Genomic DNA, 13,267 nt, shown 5'->3' on the forward strand with positions numbered 1-13,267 from the left:
ATATGGTACATTAGCCCGAAAACTGGTCTCTGAGCCCGAAAATCGGGACACTGTTTTCTCAGTGTGTTATTATCACCATTCATTCTATAAGGCATCTTCCTTCAATCTCTGTTCTCCCCGCTACCTGGTGTATCTGGGGAGTGAGCCCAACCCACGTGACCCGAGTTGTACTCACCAGGTAGGGCAGATGGTTGATCACGTGACAGAGGACGGTCACCAGCGCCACGGTGGGCCAGCGGAAGTCCCCGAGTCGCCGGACGGCCCGCCGCCGCCGCCGGTTGACGGGGTGCGGCAGGGTGGCCACGCCCGCCCCGGCCGCCGTACCGGGCGTCATCGCGCCGTACCGCGGCGCCGCGCCGGCAGACGAGGCCGACGTGTCGGAGGCGGTGTGGTTCAGAGGGTTCAGGTCTGAGTGGGCGTGCCGCAGCCGGGGCCGCAGACAGAGCAGCACCTGGACGGCCACCACGGCGGCCACCGTCACCACGGCCAGCAGCACGTGCAGCGACAGCAGGAACACGCCGAACTGGCCGCTGACCCGGTACGGCAGGAAGGTGCACTCGCCCGGCGCCGGAGCAGACGCGCCGTCCGCGCCGTGCGCTCCGCCTCCAGCCGAGAACAGCGCCGCCGTACCCACCAGCACGGCCACCGTGGCCAGCACGCCGATATGGTACCGGATCTGGTTCCGGCGCACCGAGTACCGGTACTTGTACGGCCACTGGGCGGTCAGCACCCGGTCGGCTGCCATCGACGCCACGGTGGAGGCCTGCAGGGTCCGCAGCGCCGTCCAGCCCCAGGCGAACGCCGCGCACGCCGCCGCCGCCTCCGGCCGCATCAGGCGCAGCAGCGAGAAGCCGAGCGCCAGGAGGGCGGCCACCAGCTGCTGCGCCACCACCGCCACCAGGAAGAGGTCGACGGTGCGCCAGCGCGCGCGGCCCGCGTGCAGCAGGCAGAGCAGGCCGACTGCGAGCGTGGCCTGCAGGGGTGCGGCGGCGGCGGCGGCCACCCAGCCGTACAGCTCGGCCGGCTGCATGGTGGCCTGGTGGGAGAGGGTGGCGGAGAGGGCGGTGGAGCGGCCGGCTCAGCGTACAGCGGCCATCAAGGTGGTCGTGCCTGGGGAGGAGAGGAAAATTCGTCAGTTAAGTTAAACAATAACGGCAAAGCAGGTTATAAACGCAAAACCAGGCATTTTCACCTACTCAATGGCCTTCGCCGCATTCAATTAAGTTACGTTTGACGGATTGAGCCGCCTTCTGAAGTGTTCATAGGAATAACTATTGATGTGGTGCCTTTCGACCGTGAACTGTGAAATCATATTTCCGGCGTCAGCCCTATTCAACCAGAAAGTATGACTGTTTTAACAGACGATAACTAAGCTGGTTACTGGTTCCATGCTTCGATGGTCCTTTCTCCACAAGTTTCCTCCAACACATGAACAGCCACGGTCCATTGACAGCGTCTCACTCTGGCTGCATCGTCAATCGTCATGTCTTTTTAACATTGTATCCATCACAAGCCTCTCATTCTCTCACGCTCTCTCCTTGAGCACCAACAGCCTGACGCCTATGTTGGAGGACTTCAAACAACAGATGAAAGTAGCAGCAGCCATCGGAGAGCTGCAGAAGCCATTCAGAAACAAACTCCATCTGATTTCACCCACTTCAGTGAACAGTGGTGTATGACACGGCAGCTGAGTTGAGCCGGTCAGATCGGGTGGCCGGCTCCGGCAAGTTTGTTCACTACATCAAGTAATGCCGCAGGTTCATGACTGATAAGCATGGAGCATTGATCCCTGAAGACATTCCCATGTGCCCACTGGACAGAGCCACATAACGGGTGGGAGCATCGCACTCAACTGGCTCGTCCCTGAATACTGACTTATTGCGCTCAATAGCCACAGAGGTCATCATGAGCTTTAAAACATGAGTGTCCGCAACATAACATTCAGCATGCCATTATAAGTATTGCATGATACTAAGTTTCGTAAGAAGTTGTTTAATACACCTGTACTACAACCTCATTTATCGGATAAGCTTGTGAGCTTTTTTGCGGACCGGCAAGTACAACCAGCAGCTTCACTTCAACTGAAAGCTTAACTTTTCTGGGTAAAGCAGCTACCAGGTGCAATATGCAGTCCTGACGCAAAGCGATGACAAAACAATCCAGATTCCGTGCAACGCCAAGCAACAATGACCTTCAACTATTCATACCACAATTATGCCGTCTAATTCTTTCTCTAACCATTACGCAGTTAAGCCGAACTAGGCTGACCCGGGAGGACCCCTCCGTTCCCCCACGGTGACCGAGCTGGACCGCATTGACGAGTTCCGTTCTTACAGGTCACATTAGACGGTCAGACCCGGCGCGCACCGCAACCCGTCCCATCATTACACCATCGACTCGCTGCGCGTGCAAAAGTGAGCGTAAATGAGCACCGGACCATGATGGCCGGTCACTGAGCGGGCCTAATAACCGTGAAATATGGCAGACAAAGAGGCAGAAACAGTGGGGTAAAGGGTCCGCAGTCACTGGACGATAGAAGATGACCACAAGTACAATAGACCCGAGCCATAGCGAGGTGCGACTTGGCGTGAAAGAAGGCGGAGAGATCTGCCTCTCGCTGCGAGATGACCTCAGGTGAGTGGGAAGGTGAGACAATGGGAGTCGGTATGGCGTCAGGAAAGCTCCCAGCACCACGCTGAGCCGACCATTCGGGGACGGTTGGAAGACCGGTGCGACGGATGGGGTCGTGGTGTCCTATCTTTAGGGCCATCGCGGTCAGCACGGTCGTGTGAGCTCCCCGGGTGGGCGCGCCGCGGAGGGGGGGGGGAATAAAGAGGTTCAATCAGAGAGTCGAGCGTTTCGGTATCGATGGTAGCATGCATCAGTGCCAATGTTGGTTTCGGTGTTGTCAGAATATTGCCGAATGTAAAATGTGTCAGAAACTATGACGAATCGCTGTGTTGTTGCGATCTTGTTATAGATAGTTGGCACCTTTTCACTAAATTACAGCACATTTCACTTACCTTACAGTTCTATTTAAACAATACCTACGAGCTACGATAAGTAAAACTATAAATCATCACAGGGCATAGATTGCCCTGATTGGCTAAATCCCCTCAAAACATTGGATACCATGTTGTTTGCTAGAAATCCGATTTAACGTGACAGTTTCATAATAATCTGAAGAGGCACGGTGGAATCGCGCCACCCATACCGTCGATTGGCCATCTGTCCCATCACGTGACCCACGGTGACGCATGGGTACCGTTTCCAGGTAACGGCATTCGGTGGCGTCGCCTCGCACCAAAGGCCATTATGTGGCGGCTAAAAACGATAATCCACCGCCGCGGTTGATGATAGAACACGTGCTAGCTCGGAGGACTCCATCGCGGTCGTCACGAGGGACCTAGGTGGTCAGATTGGTCGTTTACCGCGGTGTCAGTCATCAATGTGTCAGTATCAGTGACATGTCCAACAGAGGAGACACAGCTGCGACTTGGACCGCAGTTTGGAGGGAGCTTAGCCGAGCCGAGCTCCCTTAGAACCACAATCAGAGGCGCTGAAGGCAGCTGAGCTGATGGACAGAATCCGGGAGAGAAGGCCCCAATAACGGCAGAACAACAGAAACATCGATCCTGACTATTGTGAAAAGTGAAACGGGAAAGGAGATTACACGGAACAATGACTCGGGTACTATTGTGTCTCACTGATGCAGAAATACATTGAAAGACTGCGCTATTCACGCTCAACAAGAGCACAAGCGACTGAAAAGACAAGCTAGCATAGGTAGGTATATGCTGGATATTTGGATAATAATTTAATTTAAAAACATCCAGAGAGTCAATGAGCTTCCAGCACACCATATGACAATATGCGACAGTTAATTACATCACAAATGAGCGTAAAACAGCATGTTACTCTTTCAGTGTCACTTTTCCTGAAAGGCCGGCAGACTGACGATCGTGTCCAAGGATGAAAGTCGCGTCATTGTCCCATTGTTAGTGCGTCTCAGTCCGCGTCTCACGACCACGTGACACCGGCAGCCAGAGGCGTGTCCTGTCACGTGACACCAACAGACGGCTGACAGCCGAAGTCTCGCGGGCGGGACGCCACTTTCGCCCCTCAGTTCGCACTCGACGGGACGAGTCTCGCGTGCCGGGCGGCGTTTTCAGATGCGTGGCGCTCCTGGCGCGGGCGGCGGGCGGCGCGGCGAGGTAAACAGGGCCACCAGCGCCGACCACCGGCCGCCGCCCCCTCCCTTCCAGCGATGAATAGTGGTGGGATGAACCTCTCACGGGAGCGGCTCCGGTGGTCGGGCCTCCCGCAGCGTTTTGACTGGTTTGGGGTTAGCCCGCGCCTCCTACTAACTGGGTCAGTCGGCTCCCCACGCCCAGTTGGTGGCCGTATGACCATTGGAACACCCCGGCCGCAGCGGGCCTTTGAACACGCGGCCCGTCCTCATTTCCGGCCCCACCCCTCTCCCCACATGTCGCACTCACCCCCGCCCCTCTGCCCACATGTCGCACCTCGACCCTGCTCACGCACTGGGGGCCGACTCGAGGGCTGGGACTGAGTCCATGCGCGCACCAGATGTGACCTAACCGGCCGGAACACACAGTCGATGGTTTCTCAATGGCACGTCACGAGCACGGCGCTCCAACAGCCCCGTCCGATGGGTGCGGTCTTCACTCCTACACGGCACAAATTTACGGTTCTATTTGTGAAGGTGTGAAAGCACTTACGGCACCGGCCCGTCACGCCTGCTCTCCGAGTGTCGAATAACGCAACTGTCTGTTGACGGGGCACGGATACGGCCCAACACGCCTGTCGTTAAAAACAAAACAAGTCAACGCTGCGCGCCCAAGGGTAAGTGTGGGTAAAAGTAGATGAAAGGTAGCCGGAGAAAACTGGCGTAAAATAGTTTCGTGGAGGAAATCAATAACAACAAGCGATGATCTTATTCGTCATAAGCATTCCTACCGCTAGGTAAACTACCCAGAAGTAGCATGTAATTAGTCACTGGCCAGCGCCGTCAGTTCTGAAATATCGTGTCTTTTCCAGCGTGGTGAGCGGTCTGGCCTATTGTTTGTGAAAACATTCCTGGTCACGATGTCACCGGCCGGTACGAGCGGACTGGACAGGTGCGACTACGGGTCACACCAGTCTGACGACCGCTATTGTATACGGCCGTTTAACGGCATATCAAGTCTACAGGCTTACAGGCTTACAGGTATGCGCCCTGCCAAATGCCGGCTACATTCATCAGCAGCTTCACAACCCAAATAAACGTCGTCTTCACACACGGTCTAGTAGATAGTCCGCTACATAGCCTTTCAAATGTCGCACACACAGCCTTTCAAACGTTGGAACTTCAACTTTTAAATATTGATTAGATAGTCTTGTCAGGATTCGGCTACAAAATCTGTCAGACGTCGGGCACACGGTCTGCATACAGCTCATGACGGACGGCCGTCCATGGTGAGTGATGACCCGCCGTCTCTTTTATCGCCGTCCGGTGGGAGCTGCGGGATCTCCCGCAGCTCCCAGCGGGAGATCCAACCGAGACGGCCGTGTGAGGCTTTCAGCCTGGGAGTTTCCGGCACTGACCAAAGTATCGACCCAAAGAAACAGTCCGGAGTGCGGGTTTCACAGCAAGAAACCATCGATGCATAGATAGCTTTTACATTGAGGTGCGGGTGCTTTTGTAAGGCACATCAGCTTTCATTAGCTTTCCCGAAGCGTCGCACGTTTTACTAAGCGTTCCTTTCACAGCGAAAATGTAAACTCAAACAAATCTCGAGCGACGGTGGGATAGGCAAGCACTGCCGCTGTCAGTCCCATCCAACAACCATTACTTGCTCACAAATACCTTGTTGAAGTTAGAGCGGTTGAAGTTAGAGCGGTTGAAGTTAGAGCGGGCCGGACGGGCACAGACACAAGTAGATACTCCCTTTACAAATGCCGATAAGCTGCGAGAGGAATATAAATCGCAGGGACCGCGTTGACGGATAATCCCCGCAAAAACGTGCGACAGGTGAAGTATCACTAGAGGAACAACTCCCTTGAAATTTGTGCAGCATTCAATACGCAAAAAATAAATCACAAAGATTCACGCTGCTGCAGCGCGAAACCGGGGATATGACGGAGAACAGGGCGAGAGGAGCTGACATATGGAGAGAAAAGATGAGGAGAGGAAAGGAGAGGAGATGAGATGAGATGAGATGAGATGAGATAAGATGAGAGGAGAGGAGAGAAGAGGAGAGGAGAGGAGACCAGAGACGAGCAGAGCAGAGCGGAGAGGAGACTATGCGGACCCGGCGGCTCGCCGTGTCAGTCCGATCCGGCGGCCGATAACGGTGTCTGTTCGCCATTCGGAGGCGGCCACCGTGAACACCTCCACATTCCCATATGGCGGCTCAGGGAGTCCAGCTGGGACTGCGGTACCGCGGCTCGAGCACGGGCCGCTGCGTCCGTACGACACCCGGCCGACCGACCACCGGCCGAGGGAGGAATCGAAGGCGCCGGCCGACAACCATAACCGTCCGCATCCAGAACGAAGTGGTAATAGCAAAGCCAAGCCCAGTCCAGCCCAGTCCAGCTAGCTCGACCTCAGCCCAGTCCAGCCCAGCCCAGCAGAGCCCACTCCTGTTGAAAAGTCAACCAAAATCAAGCCTTGTTGAGCCCAGCCAAGCCCAGCCAGCTCAATCACAGCACATCACAGGTCAACCAAATCCAAGCCCTTCCACCCCACAACAGCCTGCAGTCGACTCCATCCCGGCCCCACCCAGTCAACTCCATCCCAGCCCCACCCAGGCCAGGCCGTGCCGACCCCAGCCGAGCCGAGGCGGGTCGTTCCGATCGAGGTCGGCTCACGCCCCGCCCGGACCGTCAGTGCCGACCCGGCGTCGACCCGGCACACCACCGCTGACCCGGATCGGTCACGTGTGCCCTCGATCGGCCGCTGCCAGACGCCAGACGCCTGCCGCGCCGGCCTGCACACGGACAGACGGACGGACGGACGGATGGGCAGACGGACGGACGGGTGGACAGACGGACAGACGGACAGACGACAATCAGATCAGGACAGACGGACGGACGAACTGACGGGCGGACGCATAGCTGTTGGAGTGTGGCAAGTAACCCACTGTAACGTCCCCTACCAAGCAGCTGGCGGACACCCACCCCCGCGAGCCGTCCGTCCCTGTGCTGCCATTGACACACACCATTTCCATACATCACTCCCTGGCTGTCGGTCGGCTCGGCCGTCTGCGCCATTTTCGCCGGCTCGTGCCTCTGACGTGGGTGGGCCCTGCGGGTGGCTGCGAGCTCCGCCGTATCTGATTGTGGGCGAGACAGTTTCCTGTGTACAGCTCAGCCGCCACTCCTTGGCGTCAATAACGCCTGAAAAAGATCGCTGCGCTCGATTCCGTTTAAATGGACCGTGACGGTGATCGATGTGGGTAAGGCGTTTGAGATTCGGTCAGATGGTGTACAAATGTCGGTGAGATACGAATAACTGATCGGTTTGGGAATATTCACCGCTATGAGGAGCATTCAAATAGTCATATAAAAGTTAAAACTCCTGAGCATGTGTTTGAATCGTTAGATTGTATATGGTGAATTTCCCTTTTCGGCATTTGAAAGCCAGCTATTGTAGGGACCGACCGGAGAGGTCGTGACCTTGATATATAATTAACGTTGCCAGCTCGATGCTCAGTAGATCAGACACCATAAACATTGCACACGCGTGCTGGGGGAATCTGCGCACTAAATGTCACGCTAAAGTGACTTAATTGCTGTGCAATTGCGGTTATTTTTCGGTCCCTTGCCGCGAGCATCATGCCATGTCGAACGGGTCGGGTGACATTCAACCTCTCTCTTCATAAACGGACGGTGAATGTGCGAACGGAGGGACTAAGGACGGACTAGCGACGGACTGAGGACGAACAGACTATTTGGGGCGGGATAGAGCTGGAAACTGGCGAGGCGGCGAGAGCAGGGGGTGGTATACCTGATTGTTGTTGGCATGGCATACGGTTTCGTTAGTGCATCCCCCGAATGTAAGTCGACCTCTGTCACCTGCCGTCATTCGGAGAAGCGGAGGTCCCGTGCAGGGGCCACGGGTGCACCTGCTCCTAACGGCCCACGTCACGTCACGTCACGTCTCCGTCTCCGTCACGTCAGGTGCGTCACGTTACGGCGGCCCACCGTCCCGTAATAACGCCCCTAACGAGGCCGATAGTGTCTCGGAGGGGAAGGGTTACGGCCCCGCTGAGGACAGGGCGGAGACAGCTGCCGGCCTGCACGTCGCTTATTGCTAACGGCCATGTGACGGCGCGGAAATCCTTGATAACAGATGGCAGTGGAATGGAAGTGACGGTTCAAGGATGTCAGAAATGTATTGAGTGATCTTTTTTGACAAAGTGGAAGGTTGGAAAATGCCAATACAATAGTACCTACACATCTTATTATAAATTTTCAGGCATCTACTTAAATCTATAAACAGCCCCATGCGTCATTAGCCGCACAATAAGAAGCGAAAGCTTGTAATCAAATTGTCTAGCATTGTGAGCACGGTTTCCAAGAATCCTGTTCCATCACGGTAAATCCGAAACCTCCATGAATGCTGATGCATTGTAATGTCCTTTGCCAATTGGAAATGCATGTCTATACCAGGGCAGAATTTGTCCGATTTTGACCAGCAAAGAAAATATCAATCACAGACACCTTATTGTCAGTCCTCTTACATGATTTATGCAAGAGCACGCGACTGTCACTGTATTTTCCAGTTTCCAACCATCCGGTTAACCCGTCGCATGTCCTGATAAGAAAACCATCCGTCATGGAACATTGTTGGCCGGCGCGCGGTCGCATAAAAAAAAAAACGCCGCCCGCCGCCCACCCGTCCGTCCGTCCGTCCGTCTGTCCGCCTGTCCGTCCGTCCGATCCGCGGTGAGCCGCACCGTTACGGTCCTCGTGTGCTAATGATGCGGCCAAAGGCACCGCCGGCGGAGTCGACAATTGTGGACCGAATCATGCACATCCCTTATATGAAGCTGTTTCGACAAGAACGTTCACTCAACTTCCATTAAAAGACACGCGATGCATTTTTCGCCCTTATTGCTTTTGGCGTGGAATTCAATGAAGACAATTAAATTGTTTTGAGTTTACTTGGTCACCTTTTGAATCGTGTGACAGCCATTTGCATCAACAAGGCGGCAAGACGATTTTAAAAGGTCAAAATAATTGTTCGTTTAACAGAAAAACAGTGTGTAGTAATTTTCAAATAAGCACATGTACGGAGCAATATAGTGTTCACCGGCTCAAGGACGACGAACGGCAGGCACTATTGGTACACATCAGTGTAGCATTTGTGCACTATTCGTGTCCTTCGCAATGTTCAAAGGGAAAGGCGTCATGCTGTTTTCTGTTGTTTGGTAATGGATAAGACACATAGCCAGTCCCATTTTTAATGGCAATGCTTACAACAAGAACCGTTAATCGCTTTCAGAGGGAATTTATTGATGACACCAGACTTTTTCAATGATTTCTTTCATTCGATGCTGAGAACTGAGAATCGATAAAGCAGATAGGAACCACGAAAGCCGCTTTACTATATTTCAAAATATTGTCAGCAACCAGCATCGTACCGTATGAGTTAAGGTCGCTGTCAGGCTATCACACTTTCTGAACAGGCTTTATCAATCAGCACTTCATGTCAAAGAGTAACACAATCAAAAGAAAGCGCAATCCACTATTGTTAGCGCGAAGCCGTACCGAGCCCACAATGCATGTGCAATGTTGAATTGCAATGGTAGATACAATGCACCATCGCATTACCACAGCCACAACCATCGGATAAGCAACGTCTCGGTGGCATATTCATTTTCCTAACCTAGTAACATTAAACTGGGACAATCTTGCTAACCGTCTGGCTACGGGTCGGTCCAATACCCGTCCGCCCTTGAGTTCCACACAAACAATGGCTGGTACCATTCCTGGGAACAATGCTGTGAACATGTGGCGTGCGTTTATCTCTGCCAGCGGTCCTGGTAGACGGAGCTGGGCAATGTCGGTGCTCAGTGTCAGGTCAAGGTGTTCTGTGTGTGTACGGCGGCGAAGGACGGACGGAAAGACAGACGGACAGGCGGCCTAGACACCGGCAGAACACGCGTGGGAACCAGGACTAGGAACTCGGGGGGGGGGGGGGCTTCTGTGCACTGTAACGAGCAGCATGGTACTATGGGCTTTCAAAATCACCTATACCTACCTACCTAGCTATCAACTATGCAATGCGACAAACATATGCAGTGGGGCATAAAAATGCAAACTAAAAATGTTTCAAGTCCCCAAGCACATTGAGGTATATACTCGTACTTCACATATGTCTATACGTGAAGCAGCTTTGAGTGTCGCCAAATTTCGAGGAAAATAACAAAAGGAATTAGGAAGCGACAATATTTTTAGTGCTCCCTGCCGCGTTTCCCTCAGACTCGTAGCCGTGTGGCTGGCCTCCTGCGGTTCACAGCCAGCGTTGATACACGTCCTGAAGAACCCCACGCTCTCACAACGAGCCTGATGCCAAGCCACGGCCACGACAGGGCCATCACAGATGCCAGATAAGCTCCAGCGAGATGGAAGGTCCAAATATGGCACATGCCAAGATGGCGCTTCATCTGGCTGGAATACAGTCGCTAACGAGCTCAGTATACCCACACAGACCGCCCTCAGTCGTCTGACGTCTCAAGCAGCTCCCTTTTATAGGTCGTACACACGCCTTCCTCAGTCCTTGCAAATAGGGCACACCTACGGCCACGCACATGTACAGCCACAGCACCATTAATATCGGCACAATCCCAGCCCAGCCCGGCCCGCAGCACATCACGGCACGTAATCTATGCTAGGTTACGTTAGGTTACGATACGTAACGCCCTTCCCTCTCCTCCCCTCCCACGCACGGCCGCCAGGCAGAGCCACTTCGTGACTCGAGAGACAATGTACTCATGCCGCGGGCGCTGCCTGACCAGTATATCATACTTATACGGCCTCATTACAGGCTGTAAATCGGCGAGATTGACTGACTTGTGATCTGGGTTACAACTAGAGGTCAGCAGAGAAAATGACCCGATTGTTTGACGGAAAAGGTGAACGGTAAATCGTGCATTGGAGCGAGATGTGGGAGGAAGGAAATAACTAGAGGCTATTCACTGTCAGGGTGAGGCTGTTACCGCATACAGCCAAACCCAAATAATGCTTCCATTCAGGGTTTACAGTCATGCCGCCTCCCATTCACCGGGACAATATTGGAAAACCATCGAGTGACGTCAGTGACGCCGCATCATCCGGGTTGACCGAACGCTGTCCAGACCGAACGCTCTCCTGTCCTTCATCATTCCCTTCTCCACAAACTCCTCTTTGGGCTTCCTCTCCTGAACCACACCAGGTCGGGAGAGCGACGGTCAGCCGCAGCGGACCCTGTGCGGCGCGGTGCCGGCTCACACGCGGCTCCCTGCCGGTCCCGGTGAGCGAAGGCTCCGCCCTCAGGCGCCGGGGTGGCCAGATTGTATAGGCAGATGCATGCATAAGCAGCTCGGCTGCTCACCGACGAAAACAGGTGCCGGCTATAGGATGGATGCCAACGGTAACTGGCGGGCCGTGATATGCAATAAACGGGCCCGGTTACAGACGTGGGTAGCCGACATGGGAGGGGAGGGGGCAGGGCGAGGTCACACCGCAGAGGCGTGGAATGAAGGCGGTGTCGAACTGGCCCCACATGGGACAGTTGAGAGCTGGCCATGTTTCCTTTAAACATCTAATTGGAAATCGTGGGCACAAAGTTCAAAGGAAATGACGAACACGATCTACTCGATAAATGATATCGGGCTGGTCGGGGACATTTCCTACACAACACCAACATATGTAGTCGGAACTCATTCTGCGAAATACGTCACAACACAACAACAATCCATTCGAGTCGCATTTCCGATACCCGCCGAACGAGTGTCCCTATCTCGCATCACTCATGGTAAATTACCTACAACTGCATCATTCACTCAGCTGCCGACACTGAGAGCCTGCAGTGACCATTTTTGGGTGGGTCATCATCTGATCGATGACCAGTGGTGACGGTGGTGAACGTTGGTGGCCAGTGTACTGTGTAGTGACCGGTGGTGACCGGACGATGACCACAGCCTCCGCTGCGGCGCTCCGACCGGCTCCGTCTCCCGCCAACAGCAGCAGGGGCGGAGTGGACGTGCTGCGGTCCAGCAGTAACGGATCCACCCGCCGGGTCCCCACTATACCACCAGCAGCTGGCGCCTCTCGGCCAAACGGCCCGCTACTCGGCGGTCGCCGCCTGGGAAACGTGCGGTGGGTAGCGAGATACCCACAGGGTGCGCTGAGCGCTCATCAGCTCCTCGACGCATGATATCCAGCAAGGGAACGGGTTACTGGCGAGATGCCGATAAAATAGCTACAGATACATCACAGCACGTCGAATGGGCCACTGGACTGCATCATCACACAGAACCACATCCTGAAGATTCGGCAGTTTTGACATTCCTCGACTCGTTTCACCAGCTCACTGCCATTTCTATTCCGACCCATTCCTCGCTGTCAACCGGCACGTGCCCAGGGCTCTCCTCAGCGGATTATACCAACTCGTCTCCGAGCAGTTCGCTAACCAATACACCGGCACACAGCTTCACCGGCTGCTGAGCGGAGAGAAAGCTGACCGGCGTCCTATAACCCGTGCCGTGCCGTGCCGGCGGGCGCCGCGCCGAGTGTGCCCAGCTGCCTGAGCTCTGTCATCGCGACTACGGGAGAGAGAGGCCCCCGCCCGCCGCCGAAACTCCACTGGGAGAACCGCGACAGATGTGCGCGGAAGAAACCCACCGGACTGGCCTTTTCACCTCAACTGATTGGCGCTCACTTTCTTGGGAGCGATGACTTGAGGGTGATGTAACTATCGAAAAAACAGCAGATGCTCTAACGGGGAAAGGACTAGATGTCGAGCTCTGACGAAGCATGCGGGATACCTATGGACGCTGAGAGGCGCCACGCTGACCCGGTGTTGCAGCTCAGACACCGACCAGCGGCCGAGAGAGGCCAGTCAGTGCGTGCGGCGGCTCCATCGGGCGTCAGCCGGCCTCTGCGCCGGTCTGCAGCGCGGCTGACCCGGATTGGGCGGTGACCGTGCTGTCGAACGGCCAGGGTGGAGGCTGAGGCACGACGCCGGCCCGGCCCCTCGAGGCGCCGCCGCAGTCGG

At 54.9% G+C, this 13,267-nt stretch overlaps 1 protein-coding gene across 1 annotated transcript in view; it reads right to left on the reverse strand.

Annotated features, from left to right (window-relative positions):
- Positions 1-13,267, reverse strand: part of LOC122374511 — a 68,438-nt gene that overhangs the window by 53,572 nt on the left and 1,599 nt on the right. The window contains exon 2 of the mRNA XM_043353305.1: positions 176-1,110. Within this exon, the coding sequence (XP_043209240.1) occupies positions 176-1,030 (855 nt within the window). The 5' untranslated portion in view covers positions 1,031-1,110. The remainder of the gene's footprint in view (positions 1-175; positions 1,111-13,267) is intronic.

The sequence above is a fragment of the Amphibalanus amphitrite genome, unplaced genomic scaffold (genome assembly GCF_019059575.1).
Source record: "Amphibalanus amphitrite isolate SeventyFive unplaced genomic scaffold, NRLGWU_Aamphi_draft 001665F_arrow, whole genome shotgun sequence".
NCBI lineage: Eukaryota > Metazoa > Arthropoda > Thecostraca > Balanomorpha > Balanidae > Amphibalanus > Amphibalanus amphitrite.